The following is a 17,939-nucleotide window of genomic DNA, read 5'->3' on the forward strand; positions in this document are numbered from 1 at the left end:
AGCACCAAATTAAAAAAAAGTAAGTAACATCGAATTTCCTTAGTTATTTTATTTGAAAGGATTATCCATCCCAGATCAGGCTGTCTGCAAGGCTGGATCAGCAATCAAATAATATCCACTATGCAAAAATATAATCTGTAATTATAATTACAGGAAAGAAAGCCAAACGTATGATGATTGATGGTACATCACATCATTTGAAAAAAAGTCTCTAATTAAATCTATATACTTCAGCAATATGCCTACAAAAGATATGCTAATGAGCCAGGTCACTGGTCTACTTCAGATGAAAATTTTGGTTCCAGTTCCATGAACCTTTGTTTAGCTGTGAATCATTCAGAAATGACTGCACAGACACATCCTTTAAGGGAAAATACTCATAATGAATAAAATGACTTCAATTTGGTGATGCTAAGGAATTGTCTATTGGATAATCTACTTACAACCTAAAATATCCATATACTCTTCAAAACTGTATTTCAAATTTTTTAAAGAATGTTATTATTTTTTTAAATATTTATTTACATGCCTGTGTGAGAACTTAGTTGCAGCATGCAGGATCTTTGATCTTTGTTGGGATCTCTGATCTTTAATTGCAGCATGTGGGATCTAGTTCCCTGAACAAGGATCAAACCTGGCCCCCTTGCATTGGGGGCATTGAGTTTTAGTCACTGGACCACCAGGGGAGTCCCTCACATATTCTGCAGGTCCACCCAAACTAAAGCTAGGTCAAACTATGAGTTAATTAGGAAAACAGTTCAATGCAATACAAGAGAAAAATCTCTAGTACAATCACATCTATAAAGAGAAACCTAGTTGAGGTTTTTGTAGTAAACTGCTTTTTAACATTAATTTGTAATACAATTGATGAAACAGGATCAAGTAATAAAAAGGAAATATAAACTAAGACTGGGTTAAATCATCAAATACAAATGTATACAGATGGTGGAAAACTGACCAGACTTAAATATCACATTCTCTTTCTAGGTACAATGGTATGACAAAGAATGATTTCTAAGATTCCTCCCAGCTCTTGGATTCAAAGAATACTGAAGAAGATACTTAGGCTCTTTTTAAGATGCCATGTTCTGATCTCATGGGCCAGTGAAAAGCACTATATTTTTAAAACCAACCAACCAAACAAAACCAAAGAGTGAAAATAGAAGATGTTACAGGGCAAGTTGTAAATGAGCAAAGGCCATTTAGAATTTGTAGAAATATCCTTAGTGAGAGACTTTCAAGTGGGGAAGAAGGAGGGGGAGGGAGAAAGGAAGGACACAGTGATGGCCAAGGCACCAGTTTAGCCCAGTTGCCACCAACAGATGAGCTCGCCACTCTAATACATCATTCTTGTAATGTTTCATTTTCAAAATTTTATTGTTCTAAAATACCATATTCATGGGACTTGGTAGTCTGGTGGTTAAGATTCCATTCTACTAGGGCATGGGGGCATGGGTTTGATTCCCTGGTTGGGAAACTAAGAGCTCACATACCGAGCGAGCTGCCTAGCCAAAACAAACAAACAAAAAAATCCCCTGCAGTATTTAAAGCTTTTAAACCAAAATCTCAATCGAGTCCCTGCATCTTCCAATCTAATCACATGTGTCCTTAAAAGTGGAAGAGAAAGGCAGAAGAGGTAGGGTCAGAGAGAGATAGATGTGAAAAAGACTCTTGCCATTGCTGGCAGTGAAGATGAAGGAAGGGAGCCAGAAGCCAAGGAATGCTGGCAGCCCCTAGAAGCTGAGATCAACTATTGGATTACAGCCAGCAAGAAGATGGGGACCTTGGTGGTCCTACAGCTGCAAAGAACTGAACTCTGTCAGTGATCCAAATGAGCAGGAAATGCATGCTCCCCTAGAGAATCAGAAGCGAACACAGCCCTGCCATCACCTTGATTTTAGCCCAGTGTGCAACAGCTACAGCACTGTCAATGGCAGCTAATTACCAGGGGGGAAAAGGTGGGTGGCCAATGAAAGTAGAATAATACTTCAAAAGAAATAGGAAATAAGAGGTTAATGCCGGTATCATATCAGTTAAGTAAAGATTATTGCCCCACTATTTTCCTGTAATTTCACCCCTTGACTGTACCACAAAGTAGAGCTATCTTGTTCCTATACCACCATCCAATTCAAAAAAGTTTATCTCATCTGTCATACTTCTTTGTTCTTCGAATCCTAGTGAGATATTTCCTAATTAGGAGATGGCATGAAAGTAGCAAAACTCTATGAAAACAAAAAGGCATTAGAGAAGCCAAGATCATTGAAATCAAGACCTGCATTTGAATTCTCACTTCACCTCTTACTTGAAGTGTGACATTGAGCAAGTTAATTAACTTCTTGGAACCACCGTGCCCGTAGTGTAAAACAGGGAGAAGACTTACCTTTCTGGAGTGTTTGGGAGGCAGCTGACAAAGTGCTTGGCTTTTTTTGTTTTTTTTTTGTTTTTTTCTGGAAAAGGAAGGACTTACTACTTGCAACAAGTAAGGAGAACACCTGGAACCTTTCCCAAAGGAGTGTCTTCCCGGACAGCAAACTTTGGGAAGTTTTAACAAAATGCTTGTACTCTAATATTAGAACTCAGTAAACTGTATTACATTTAACTATGTTAAACCAGCACATTTTAAATACTGGAAATAAATACATTTCATATGAAATTTATAACATTTGTTATATAGGTAGATCAAGAGTTCTGAAAGGTGTTTTTATTTACATTGTTCTTATGGAAAGATATTTCATTTCTCCACTGAACCATATAAAAAGTATTGTACAACAAGTTGGCTATCTCCTGTCTTACCATACCATAAATGTGATAAAATTGGGTAAAAACAACATATACCCTAATCATAGTAAGTCATGCCAGTGAAAATATTTTACTATAGTAGGAAACATAATATAATTTTATTTTTCACTAAGATTACATCACATAGTCTGGGATCAAATTGCTGATGCTTTGTAAAGGTAAAAATAGATACACTTGTATGCTATAAAGCACCTAAGCCCTGTCCAACTTAAAGGATGGTACTTTGTTCTTCTTCTTTAAAAAGGTGACTCTCAAGTTTAAACATAAATTACATCATTTTCCACCTTATGGAATATGCATTTCCTTTTTTGTTTACAAACTGGGGTATAACTGACATACATTATATTAGTTCCAGGTATACCACATAATGATTCAATATTTGTATATATTGTGAAATGATCACAATAGGAATATGCACTTTAAAATGTTATCTATATCCAATTCATATCTCCTCTGTTAGCCCAGACACATTTCTCCTCTGTAGTATTTTTACCGTCATTAAACTATTATCATTACTGAAAGTATAGTAAACAAAAATGTTATTTAAACTTGTTCTGGTTTAGAATTTTCACAGCAGTAAAATACATTAAGCAATTTAACTGTTTATAAATATAGGATGGAAGATAAAGAACAGTCATTTTGAATAACTGCAAGGACTATATCCATAATACCCAGCAGAGTTATGCCTAACACATACCAGGCAGTGAATAACTTCTGAATATCATAAACTCAATATACAGGTGATTGAAAAAGAACTGAGCTCTTTCAAAAGTAGATTGCGCAGTAACTTCTTTATGTACTGATTGCCCAAGAATCTCACATTTATACCACCTCATTCTCAGCCTTGAGGAAATAAAAGCAGTACACTGTGGTTGCTATTTCAATTTAAAATATCAGCATGTTCAGTGCTTGTAATTCTTGACTTTTCACCAGAAGTAATAAAGCCATTAATACAAATAAAATACTTGCCTATCTCTTAGTTCTTTTTTTTTCCTTCCCCCTAACTTGCCCTATTTAGGTCTCATCTAAATATTCTAAATTTCAAGCAGAATGTCTAGAATTCTTATTAACTTCAGACTTCCCATGATGATAAAAGATCTGCATTTCCACCTCTCTTCCCTCTGGGAAAATGTTTTAAGCAGTACTTGGAGGTAACGCTCATTTATTTAGACATAAAATACAAGGAATCTAGATAAATTGTTGACAAGTAACATTCTTGGAAATTTCTGAAAGCATCAGAAATACTAGCTTTCTGTCTTGCAAATTTCTTGTGTCTAATAATCTTCAGTTACATTAAATAATTTTTAAGAGATCTTTTTAAAGACACATACATGCTCAGTGCTCAGTCATGTCAGACCCTTTAGGACCCCATGGAGTGTAGCCCACTAGGCTCTTCTGTCCAAGGGAGTTTACGGGCAAGATTATTGGAGTGGGCTGCCATTCTCTGCTCCAAGGGATCTTCCTGACCCAAGGATCAAACCTGAGTCTCTCACATCTCCTGCATTTGAGGCAGATTTTTTTTTACCACTGAGCAACTGGGGAAGCGCCCAAAAGACACATACAATGGGCCTAAAAACAAAATTAAAAAAAAAATTTTAAGATACAAACAGTGGGCTTTAAAACTAAATTTTAATTTCATTTGTGCATGCCAGACTTTCTCAAAGTAGCCAAGAGAATAATTGCTGACCCATTGTAAACTCTGAAAAGAAGTTTGCAAACTCTGATTAACTATGGTTCAGGGTGAATGTTATGCTTAAAAAATAATATAATCCCAGGCTCTTTAAGATAAGCATCATGCCTGTATGAAAGGAGAGAGGTGTCTTCCTTTAGTCAGACCACATGGGGAGCATCTCATTCAGATGAAGTAATCAATATCTTGTATAAAGACTAACATAAAAAACTGTTGGGTGAGGGACAACCAGCAGAGCGAAGAGTCTGGAAAACCTGTCACATGAGTAATGGTTAAAGAAAGAACATTTCCAGGCTTATATGTTATGGAAAAAATAATACTTTTCTCCATAGCTCTAGAAGGCCACACTAGGAAGAGGAGATAAAAGATAGGAGGAATTGATTTTGCTCAGTGCAAGGAAGAGCTGTTCATGAATGAAAGGTGCTACCTTGGTGAGGTAGTGGGCTCTCTGTCACTGACAGCAATCAAGGAGAATGTGTATCAGCATCTTTCAGAGGTGTCACAGGAAGGATTCTTGCTTTAAAGGGGGTTTAGATTCTCTAAATGACATCTGAGGTCACTTTTATCTCAATGATTTGCCATTAGTAAGTCTTAAGCTAATCCTCCTGCAAGCGCAGACAATGGAAATTCTCAAGAAACATACTACTAATACAAAAGTTACACATGAACATTACATTGCTCTGAGGTGTTGTTTGTTATTTCTCCACATAATTTTATTAGATGGAGCATATGCAGTAAAAAAAACAGACACAAACTAAAGTTTCTGTACATGGTAATTGTGAAAATACTTAATTATTTTCTTTTCTAATTTGAGAATATCGATTTGGGAAGTATGTGGCTAGATAAAAAAGATTTCTATGGTTGTTTTATTTTAGAGGTTGTATTTTATTCAGTAAAATGGAAAAAAAAGACAATCTTAGGGGATAGAAAACATGTCAAATTTAGAAAATGCATATTTTAATTTTCTCTGTCCTGTGAGTCATCCACAAAGAAAGAATATTTATATAGTATGAAAGAATCTAGAAAAATTATTGTCAAGTAAAGTACCATCTTTTCTAGGGAAATCTGGATACTGAATTTTAATGATAAAATAATAGAAAATGATTGCTATGAAAGTCAGTGTTACTGGTATTTTACTCTAAAATATATTTTATATAGTAAACAAAATAATTGTAAACAAGACACTAACTGAATACAAGTGCATTGGCTAAGAGAGGAAAAGTCTTATTCACTAACACTCATTCTACACCCATTGTTTGGCTGGCTAGGATTCACTGTTACATTGTGCTGGTTAATTCTTACCCATTGTCTTCCTCCTTACTGCCACACCATTATTAGCAAGACTTAGTGCTTCTAAAGAAAAGAGAAAAAGATCGCTAATGCTAATTCTGTTCTATTTCCGTGTGTCCTTGGAATCTAATAATACATTAACCCTATAACATCAGCCTGAAGGAACCATTTGCTGTTTGAAAACAATGAATACCAAATACCAGAAAACCACTTAGAAGTGACTGCCCTTTCAGCTTTATTAATTTAGGCAAAATGACAGGTTAATTTATATGGTTCACACCTGTCAGGAGCAGAGTCTTTACTAATTCAGTTTACACTGACCAGGAGATCCTCCTTCAGGCTAAGGTTGAACTTCAACCTTCTGTTGAATAGAGTGGAACACAAACACATCACTCAGATTTCGAGCAAGACAGTCCCTTCAGAATTCCACCTGGATGGCACACCGCCCTTGCAAGTGTTCAAAACTGAAGCTGAAAGAAGACTATCTATCCAATAAAGCCTAAGTAATATTTGGAAATCAAGCTATCTGGAAGCCAAAGGATAATTTTCCAGATAATTTCCCCAAATCTTTCATCTTTAAGGTACTCCACTTTACTGGAGTCATATTGTAACACAATTTGAAAAGCACTTTATACTATATAAAAAACTATTTCCTTCATATTATCATAAACATTGTCTTTATCATCAATAAGTCTTGAAAATATGGAAAGGTTTTAATTCTCATTCAGGTTCTAAACAAGCAGAAAGCAAGCCAGATTGGACTTTAAATCCACAAGGGGAAGAAGGGAGCTTTTCTGTTCAACGTTTGCAGTAAGTAAAACATTCTCTATGGTAGCTTTTACTAGTGGCTAACAGCATTGGCCTATCAATAATGCCAATGCAAGAGTTCAAGTCAGCAGCACCTACGCTGAGTTGAGAAAGAGACCATGAGGAGCCTTTATATTTTCTCCATATTTGCTCCATTACTACAACACACTTTTACTACAAGCAAAAATATTTTATATTGAAATTTCAGTCTTTGAAAAAGTACCCAAGTCATCAATGAAAATCATGTAATATGTATTTGACAAATCACAGTAAATAGTGATAAAGGTTTAAAAACCAATACTGATGCTACACAAGCAAATATACCAAAAGATGCTTATACTAACTGTGAAGAATTCTATATTCAAGATAGTAGTTTTAATGTTTATACATAATTTTACAGGTAAATTCTAAACATCACAGTCTATTAAAGAGTCAGAATTTAGCTACTTCAAATCAATGCAAAGACTTTAGACCTAAAAGACACAACTAACCATCTAATCTATAATCTGTGTTTGCCAGCCCAACCAATTCTGGAAGCAAACACAATGTTACTTGCCCTAGTATTCTAAATTAGTCTTTATAATTTCTGAATGAAAACTATGTGCAATTTAAATATCATTTATGTGTAGAAGTGTTATGGAATATAAGCAAACCCTGATGAGAACAACATGTTAAACATGGTATCTTTATTTCTGGTCCAGCAAGGAAATGAACAATTTATTTAAAACACTGATTTAAACTCCCCAAGCTAGTCTTCTTTTCCTATATTTAATGTATTTTCTCTGTGTATATTTATATAATATTGTAACCTATTAATTTATTTATAAAAATAAGTTAAGGCCAATTTAATAATACAGACTGTCACAATACCAAAACAGTCCAGGCTAGCACTAGCTCCTCAAATACACTTTTCCATTCTACATATGTGTACTATCAATAATCAGAGCCAACATGCAAGATCTATATTTTCTGGCTTCTGTCATCTAAATCAACTCACTCATAACATCAGGTCAAAGAGGTGAGGACTTAAAAGAAAGAAAGTGATTCATTAAAGATGCTGTATTAAGCTGTATCTGAGCTTGTGGCTAGTATGGATTGATAAAATATAAGTATATTTTAACCATCTCTAAAAACTCACAAGTCAGCTGCAATAGGGGCTGCATATTGGATCTTTTGGACAGTAAAATGCAGTAAGAATACTAGAATCATTAGTAACCATTATTAACCATAACCTACTGACTTTACTTTCCTCAGGTGTGTATGTTTTGTTGTATTTTACTTTGATGATAAAGTTGCTTTTGGTAAATCTTTGGTCATTTCTCACCAGCTAAGATACATAAAGTCAATAGGCACATCTCATTTTCTCAAATTATTTGAAGGAGCGCCATTAACCTGTCACCTTCATTAATTTGCACTTTTAACAAATACAGCTTTAGAGAGACAAATAGAGCTGATTTTTTCCTTTTTTCTTTTAGAAACATAACTTATATTTTTTAACTTTATAGGAAACAGAATTTAACACCCAGATAGAATAACCTGAAGCATCTCTAAGAAGGAATATACAAAATAATCTGAAAATGAAATGAGAATGGGATTTAACTGAAATGTCATTTTCCCTCGTGTTCCTGGGAATTGCTTCTTTTGGACTGAGAGCACAAGCACACCTCTTCAGCAGTTGAAAGCCTTTCAAAGAACCAGACAGATACCCCTGTGCATCCGCTCCTCATATAAAGCAAAAACTAAGTAATAAAATGGCAACTCACCAGATTTCTAAACACACGATAAACCTAAAAGCAGGAAGAATTTTCCACATCTGTCCTACTGAAAAATATTTTAAAGGGAACACTTACAGTTAAGACAGACTTTCATTCGAAAGCTTTTCTCACACAATTAATTTTTTTAAAAAAAGTCCAGCTTTCCCTCACTCCTTCTCTATAAAAAAAAGATCACAGGCAATATTTTAATTTACTGTATCTCCTAGATTTTTTTTAAAGCAACCCTGTGCGAATTTAGAAAGAGTTTCAAAAATTCTAGAAAGACTTCCCCCAAATATTTCAGTATATATTTACTTAAATTTCTAAAATAGACATTTGTATGCTTTTCAACTCCATGTATATAAATAGCTACTCACAGAACTATAAATTTGCACAAATTCAAAACTTATACTTCAGAACTCAAATTATAAAACTGAGAAAGATAAAATATCAAACTTATTAATATTCATACACAACTCAAGTATAAAAGTCCTGATTAAAAGTCTCATTTTTCTGATCAATGTGTTAATTCTGAAAGTTTCAAATTCATCAAAAAATTATAGAAAGCATTTCCATATTTAATACACCATCAATCATCAGCAGTTTTTGTGCCATTACACAAAAGAAGTCATCTTAAGTATTACAGATAAACCAAAATTCAAAAAATCCAACCAATGTAAAAGTTTATCCTTATGCATTTTCTTAGCTATACCTTTAGACTCTCATCTTAGTAATTACATTACCATGAAGCACTTTAAATGAAAATAAACATAAACTCCCAGAAAAACAAAACAGTGGTAAAATGTGAACATGCCAATATAGTTAAATGTCAGCAAGGTCGAGACTTTTCATCTTGTGGGGTTTTGCATGTTGCTGTTTGGGATGTTTAGCCCCTTTTGCCACAAGGTTGATTCATGAATGAAATCCCGCTTTAATATCCTATTTTCTCTCACTTACATGTATGCTGGAGAAAGTGGAGTTGACCTGGATGTTTTAAGCACAGGAACTGGGAATTTCCAGATAGCAGGAGAGCTCGTTTTCCATTTCAATGGCATGTTGTCACCACGGTACTACAATAACAGTAAACAGCGTTTCCATAACAGACTACCAACTAGGACTTCCATTCCACACTGTACTGACACAGCAGTGGCTGCCGCGGAGAACAAGCCAACGATCCTGCCAGTGCCCTGAAACCGATGCTTCCAATCTGTAAAATAGGGCTGCAAGGCACCTCCTTTAAATCCTCCTGTCCCCTAAAGCCATATGATGATTCTACCGTTCAAACTCCACAATAGTGCCACCTCGTTAGGAAAGCGTTGACTGCAGTATATATATATATATATATATATATATATATATATATATATTTTTTTTTTTTTTTTAAAAGACTGCACTGTGCATACCACACAATGCAGCTTTATTTAACAAAAGCAGCTAGGGTTTGGCTTTTTTTTTTTTTTTTTTTTTTTGGTATTATTTTCAGCTTGCATGACCATTGTTCCACCTTAACAGGGATACTGCAGCACGGCACTATATTCTGCACCTATTAACCTGATTTCTGACCAATAGTAGCAGGAAAAAGAAAATAGACGGGTTTCATACGAAAATGAAACAACATACCTACTCAGAATACACTTGTCATCCTCTGAACATTCTTCTTTTGAGCTGCAACAATACAAATGGGATATAAACCTCAGCATAGCCTTAGGCCACAGCTAACAGAGATCAGTGACTAAATTCGGCAGCCTGCTTTCCTCCTCTGCAAGCTCTGGCCACACAATACAAGAATGCCATTATGGGAAGAGCCCGTTTAAAAAATGCCAGTCTCTCAGTTTTCCAGTTTGAAGAAGGAAAAAATGTAAGAACAAATATCAACTGCTGCAAAACTCTGCACACTCTTCCAGTAGCTTCTCATGCAAGTTGCTCTCTTTTCCCTATTCTGAATTCCAAGCCGGGATGAGCAAAAATCTCATACATTTACAACATGCTGTGTGCTAACACGAATACCACTCTGTCTTCTGCAGCAGAGAAGTACAGAATAGCGTGCTCTTAATAGCAGTCCTCGGAGGGACGCTATCAACAATCTAATTCAGTGCTGCCCTCCCCTTTTTCTCTCCCCCTTTCCCTCCCCTTCACCCCCCTTCATGACTCCCCCGCCCCCAAACAGCTCACAAATTGCCTAGAGGAGAGACACCAAGCAGGTGTCCAGCAGGGACTATTCCAAAGCTCAGCGGTGGGGTCCGATAACCTCGAGGGGTTAGTGATTGACAAGGAGTTAAAAAATTAAAGCTGCTGTCAAAGGCAGCTTGACGTATTTCAGGAAAGTAACAGCAGAGGCTTCATCTATACTGTTTTAAAATACTGCCAGAAAATAGCATTCTAAATACCCAGAGAGTGACTGGGTGTTTCAAGTTTCTGTTTAAAGCACCAAACTCACACATTTGCTACAGAGTTCAAAGAAGTGAAAATAGGATAAAGAGGTATTATGCTGAACTCTTTATTTTCAGAATGAAGATTTTTACCTCTGATGTAGGCAAGTCGCCATCACTAAATATCTACCCTTAGAGCACCCTCCCATTTCTACCTAAAAACCAAATTATCCGTCTTCATCAATGCAACCTTAATAAAGGCAGACTGCCATTGACATGAAAGCCACTACCTTTTTAAAAAACTCACTGCAGTGACAAGAAGCTCATATTTACTTTCAAGTTAACATTCAAACAATAAGCTTGTACTTCCAATTTAAGTAGCTGGCTTTTATACAGCCTTTCCAAATTATTCCTAGTTTTGGAAAGATTGGGATTCAGTCCCCTAAGACTCTTTCTCATTTGTATTCAAAAAGCACAGATTTATACAAGAAAGACACTACTTTCAAAAATTTCAAAAAATGTAATTTAATATACCAGAAATAGAGCATGAAATCACCTAAGGTAATCAAAAGTACCTTTAAGATACACATTAATATTCAAAAGTGTATTTTCCGATGAAATCCAACATATATGCATATGCAGTATATACATTCACAGATACACAGCTATGGCGAGAAAGCTTATTTTGAAGAATTGACCACTATTGCATATACTTTATTAAATACGAAATAGGTTTCAGCTATCACTAGCTCGCAAATAATTTTTATTCAATCTACCAAACACAAACATTGAGCAAAAACTCAGTCAAGCAACTTAAAGTGTTAAATGATATTTCCAGTTCTTTAGTACCCCCACACAAAACTGTCTCACAGAAATCTTCAAGAAAATCAGAGAAAGGAGTATTTATCAATATCTTAGTGACCAAAATATATTTTAAAAGTTTTTAAAAGTGCCACTACTACCAAAAACTATAGTCAATATATTATATTAGGATTTGTGTAATAATTCTTAACAGTTAAGAAGCAAAAAGATTCTAGGTACAACTGGCAGTGGTAATTTGTTGGAAACACCCAGAAGAAAATCACACAACATGTGCGCACATGCACGCACACACACACATACACATACTAATCAAGCAAGTGTGGAATGTCTCATTCCAAAATCCTGGAGCGTTTTCAAACATTAAAAAATATAAAACATAAAACAATTACAAATTAGCTGTATGGAGGCGATTTAGATTTTAGAGAGGAAATACAATCACTTTCCAGCTTATGAAAATATTACAAAGTTGTAATTGCAAATGTAACTTCTCCTTCTGAGAACATGACCCCCAAATGTCTGTAAAACCAAGATAGGTTTTGAGTCTTTATCTGTAAAGACTACTTAAATATTTATAAGGGGAAAACAGGGTGAATATAGAGTTTTCCTAATTTCCAAGAGGGTAACCTCCCCACACAGGTGAAGATCACTTTATTGCAAAGGTTCTCAAGTTATTACTGTACTATGAACAATCAGCTGATTCAAAAACCAACATATTGGTCTAATCTCATTCAGCTCCAAAGAATCAACCAATACCACCAAATCATCTATGTCAATTTTCAGTCTAGATTTCTCTTATACTTAATGTTTAAAACCTGTTTTTATAGCACTCCAACACTTGTAATATCTGTTCAAAGTGAAAAGTAAGACTGCTTTCCTCCACCTACCCTCAGCATTCTTAAAGATCCCAAACCCTAAAAGCATTCTATCTGATGATGAGAATTTATACTCAGGTTTTTTTGCTTTAATAAATCGCTAGAAGTCATTTATAATTATCTCTCATGAACAAACAACTAATATGCCAAAGGCTTAAAAATAATTCCTTTAAGTAGAAATATAGTCCATGAAATATACTTTACCCTATTAAAATGCTTAACAACACCATTTCTCATATGTCATTTAGAAATAAACTTTAGCCAGGTAAAATCACCTAAACTACAAATTAGCAGAGTCCAAATTAATCAGATTTTACTACCCTGACAATGAGTGTAGTAGCAGCTATGGAGTGTAATTACCATTACATTCTGGAACTAAAAATGTTTTTTCCTACAGAATGAAAGAAAGAAAATGATTAAACATATATTTGAAATATAATTTTATGCAGTAGTAGTACCACTACTTTAATATTTAGACTGGGAAATGTCAAAAGCCCTCGTTCACATCACAGGAAACACTGCTTTCATTTATAGAACACTTGGTTTCTATTATGGACAACTGCATAAACGGAATAGAAAGACAGCATGCACAAAGGCTCTTCAAAGCATTGTATGAACATTAATCATTTAAAAATACCTGTTAAATGCACATTTCAGAGATGTAATAAACAAAGGACAATGCTGTGACTTGGCCAAGGCCACAAAATGAGTCATTCTTGGCCAAATCTCACAACACGGAATTCCCTGGTTCCCAAAGTAGAAAGAGATTTGTAGAACTTTTACAAATCATCTTGCTCAGGACACTCATTGTTTAGATGAGAAAACTGAAACTCAGAGAAGTTAACTTGTCACACTACTGGCTAATGGCAGAACTGGAACCAGAAACCAAATCCCAAACTCCTAGTCTAGGACTCCTGCTCTAGAATCCCTACTGTCTTTCCTTCTCAATGAGACTGTTCCAGAAGATGTTTGCTTCCATATGAAGTGAATCACATTCTACAAATGTCTCAATGTATTCAAAAGAAATAAGAACTACAAAATAATCATTCATTCCTCCAATTACATGTATACTCAAATGACAGACATGGGAAAGAAACACCAAAAATACAAAAGTGTGCAGAAAGACCACTTCCAAAATCTTAATTCCAGACATCATTTAAGAATGATGAGAGAGGCATTTCCCTGGTGGTCCAGTGGTTAAGACTCTGCACTTTCAAAGCAGGGGGATGCAGGTTTGATTTCTGGTCAGGGAACTAAGATCCCACATGCCATGTGGTCCAAAAAAAAAAAAAAAAGAATGATCAGGGAGAAAAAGGTAAGTAAAAATTAAGCCAGTCACAATGTGAGAGAAAAGTGAAATATACAGCCAAGAGTCTAATTTTTTCTCACTGTAAATGTTTCTAAATAACTTTATATGAAAGTTTAATTTGCTTATTGACTGCAACAGTTTGTCTCCAGTACCACCACTTTGTGAAATGAACTGACTAATATGTCACGTATCTGACCTCTTTCTCCATATTCTCCCAATATTCCCTAAGAATTAACCTACCTTTTTCTTGCAAGTTTTGGTTAATCCTGCGGTAGTTACAACGAAAGAATAATAGCACTAACCATCGTTTGTGTGAGCAGGCACTGTGTAATCTTGACAATGTCCCTTCAGACTAATCTGGGAGATCCATGTTATCCCTGTTGCACAGACAAGACTGTAGAAAACGCCCAATTGTGTGCTCTGCTTATGTTCTAGCAATCAGTAAAGGTACTTGGATGGCAACCAAGTAGGACTGTTAAACCCTTTAAATACACAAAAAGTTTTGTGTTGTTCTGGACAACAGAGCAAAATTCTTGATACATTCAGGGCTTCTCATTACAGGAAATAGAGCTGTTCACATGAATGGCTATACATACTTATGTGTATGTTTCCTCTTTATTTGTTTCAGGAAATTGAATATCAAATATGTTAAACATTTCTTATGAGATACTCACATATGTAACCTTGCTAAGATCAATTTGGAAAACCCCAGACATTTCTCAAAGATACTTTTGAAAATCATTGTTTCATCTTTTACAAGCACCTTCTCACAAATCAATTTCCTTAATAGAACTGTGTGGACCTTAATTCCCACAAAGAATTTACATGGATTATTGTAACTATGACCATGCCTTGGATTACTATAATACCTATCTCCTTCACAATACGAACAAGTAGAAAAACAAACACACTTGGTGTGCAGGCACACACTCACACACAGGTGTGAATATATGCACAGAGAATTCCTCAGGTCATGATGGCATAAATAATGTGAAGATTGTACTCTTAAAATCTTGAACATTTTCAAAGCAAAACAAGGGTACTAAATGCTTGTTTGTTCCTTTGTTTGTTTTGGGTGAGTCAGCAATAAGACAATATGGTAAGCTGATAAGACAGGAAACAATAGGTAAGGAAACAAAGGAGAAAAAAGTAGAGCAAGGAAGGTAGTGGACTGGCTGGAAGGAGAATGGAAAGCCAGAATGGTAGTGGTTCCTCATGTTTATGTAGCACCTTTTATAACTAGGGAGTCAGATGAAAGGGGTTATGAGGCTAAGATGGGAGCTGGAGTAGAAGGGACTGAGCAGGCAACAAGAAAGATCCAGTTGTTGGGGACCCATTAACCCACAGATTCTGACTACCCTTAATCTCACTATAGCTGAGAAAAGGATTAACACTGAAAGGGAAATTCATAAGTTCTTGCCCTTCTTTTTTCCTTTTGTTTTCTGCAGTACCTCTATTTTTATGGCTTTTTTTGGGGGGCTACCCCTGAATTCTTCATTCATATGATTCCCAAATCCATATGCTTAAGTAAGTCTTTATCTATCTTTGACATGCATGTGTGTATGTTAGTCACTCTGTCGGGTCTGACTCTTCGAGACCCCACGGACTGTAGCCCGCCAGGTTTCTCTGTCCATGGAATTCTCCAGGCAAGAATACTGGAGTGGATTGACATGCATACACCAAAGTAATTCTTAAGTATTCCCATCTATGTAAAAAATGCCTTAAAACCCAAATCAAAGTGTTTTGGGGTATTATGAGGGGTAATGGTGGAAATCAACGATTTTTACATACATACTATTTATATACCTGATTTTGCATTACCATTTTTAAATTGTTTGAAAAATGTCATTTAGAAAGATGGTTTATAATCATCAAATAGGGATAATCTATCCAGTGCTCCAATAACAGGCCACGCTGTTACCATACCCTGTACTCCAGCCTTGCCACTTTGCCTGCCTGCGATGCCCTCCCCAAATTCCTGCTCCTCCTTCAAGAAGGAATCCCAATTGATCACTATTCCTGGCACGTGGGAAAGCACTCAATAAGTATTTATTGACTAAACTGAAAGAGCAGTTTTCATAAGCAGATGAGCGATTAAATAAGAATTGTGTACCAAAGCCAGGATATATCCTGAAAGGTTTTTAAAATGGTGTTATTGATTCTACTATTACTAAAAGCAGAGTTCAAGTAACAGGAATATTCATCTGTTAATTTGATAATTTTAGGCTATGAAGTCCTTAAAATGAAAAAAATTAAATATACACATTAACTTGTTTAAAATAAGCATACGTTGAAGAAAATCACCCAGAACACATACTTTCTTAAATAAAATAAAGGTGTCACTTATAGTGATGATAGACTGCTCTAAGGAAAAATCTCGGCTCCCACCTCAAGTAATAATTAAGTGTTTAGTTGTCTCTTAAGAACTTCCTAAGTATCTACTTAAATTACATTTGGTAAATAAAATAGCCAAACTATAGTTAGAATTTCTGATGTGTTTGTACATTAAGCATACAAACTTATCAAAATAAAAAGCCATTTAAAATGTAGTGTTACTGAAAGAAAAGTTAAGAATATGGCTTTACTGACTGAAAATTCTATGCACAGAAAGCTTTTCAAACACTTTCACTTCTTTGTGATATCAATGATAGAAGCAAAACTACAAAGTTTCCATGAAAACAATATAATAAGCAATATTAAAATCTTAATGTTTATAAATCCTGAACTATGTTGATAAGAGTAAATAATTTCTAATAATGTTTATTTACAATGGTTTAAAAACTTTTTAAAATAAGCACATTACATGCCCAGTCTCAAAAGGCATGCCAGTTAAAGAAAGTCAACATTTGTTATGCATGCTTTCAGTAAAACCTATATTTTTACAAAAATCTAAGTTGCTGAAAGACCATTAGAATAAAACAGTAAAACATTTTCTTCAATATCCCAATTAGAATTAATGAAATAATATTTTTATCTTGAAAAAATTATATTTCTATATTTTTATCCAAAAAGTTATAATATTCACATGTGCAGAGATCTAGATGATTACTTACTTGTTCCATCTCTTCTTCTGAGTATTTGTAAATCTTAGTTACAAATACTTGAGTAATCACAATAATATTTTGCTAGCCAGAAGCAAACACTTTCATGAAAAGCTAATCCTAATGACTCATTAAGATTATACAACACTACTTAAATTTTCCATGATAAAGGGCCCTTTAAATGTAAATGACTTAATTTTGTTTTTACCACTTCCCAGGCCTAATCATTAAAACTTTCAATTTCCTATACATATATCTATATAAACTATTATTATTTAAAAATAAAAGGTATTAGCTATATAATGAACAAGAATATCTTAAACTCCAAAAAAGGCTCAACTTTCAACTTGAACCTTGTGACCCACTGCCATAACATGGGGCCCAACAGTTTTCTTAAAGGTATAATGTAGAGTTATGGTATCTGCCTACTATGGTGGTATCAAAGAGACTTAACAATCAGTTCAATACCTCTATTTTCATGACAATTTTGAGATCCTTCTCATTTTCTAACTTAGAATTCTTCTCATAGATAATCTTGAATTCTAAAGATAGTTTGGCCATGTCACATGGTGTGTGGGATCTCAGTTTCCTGTTCAGGGATTGAATCGGGCCCCAGCGGTGAAAGCACAGAGTCCTAACCACTAGTCATCAGGAAACTCCCTAAAGATATTTTCCTTAAAAAAAAAAAAAAAAAAAAGGAAGGGAGGGGAGGCATAGAAACATTTATACTGCAAGATTTCAAATACATGGTAGTAAGACAAAATTACAGAAGCTAGTCTGCAACTAAAATTTGCTATGCCTCAAAAACATATTTAGCAATTCAATGAAAATCCTATGATGGAATACATCATTAACTCATGTTATATAAAGTGTTCATGTGTTACGAACTAATGACAGCATTATTTTAGAATTATGTCTAGCTTCATTACTTGGATACAATGGTTGTCCACTGGGGGAAAATCTTTTCTTTCATCTCACATTCTATGACTAACTAAAGTAAATGCAATTCTGTTATGAGGAAATGAAAAAGAATTCCTCTTCTAGGCTGACCCTAGGTTTTGACTAGAGGCAATTTAAATTGGGGGTTCGTGACTGCCTTTCTAAGTCTGTCTACTTCATCTAGTAGTTGAGAACAACTTCATGTCTTCAAAATCATATATATGTTTTAAATAATCAGTTACTTTTC

General features: G+C 34.8%; 1 protein-coding gene across 6 annotated transcripts in view; it reads right to left on the reverse strand.

Annotated features, from left to right (window-relative positions):
- KLHL13 (kelch like family member 13) overlaps nt 1-17,939 on the reverse strand; it is a 199,100-nt gene that overhangs the window by 53,211 nt on the left and 127,950 nt on the right. Inside the window, exon 1 of one of the 6 annotated variants that reach the window (XM_006050450.4) lies at nt 9,961-10,384. The exons of 4 other annotated variants lie outside the window; for them this stretch is intronic. In XM_006050450.4, coding sequence (XP_006050512.1) covers nt 9,961-10,040 — 80 coding nt within the window. In that variant the 5' untranslated portion in view covers nt 10,041-10,384. Of the gene's footprint in view, nt 1-9,297; nt 9,596-9,960; nt 10,385-17,939 lie in introns of those variants that run through there. One more of the 6 variants, XM_006050449.4, reaches the window with a different exon arrangement.

Source organism: Bubalus bubalis, chromosome X, assembly GCF_019923935.1.
Source record: "Bubalus bubalis isolate 160015118507 breed Murrah chromosome X, NDDB_SH_1, whole genome shotgun sequence".
Taxonomy (NCBI): domain Eukaryota; kingdom Metazoa; phylum Chordata; class Mammalia; order Artiodactyla; family Bovidae; genus Bubalus; species Bubalus bubalis.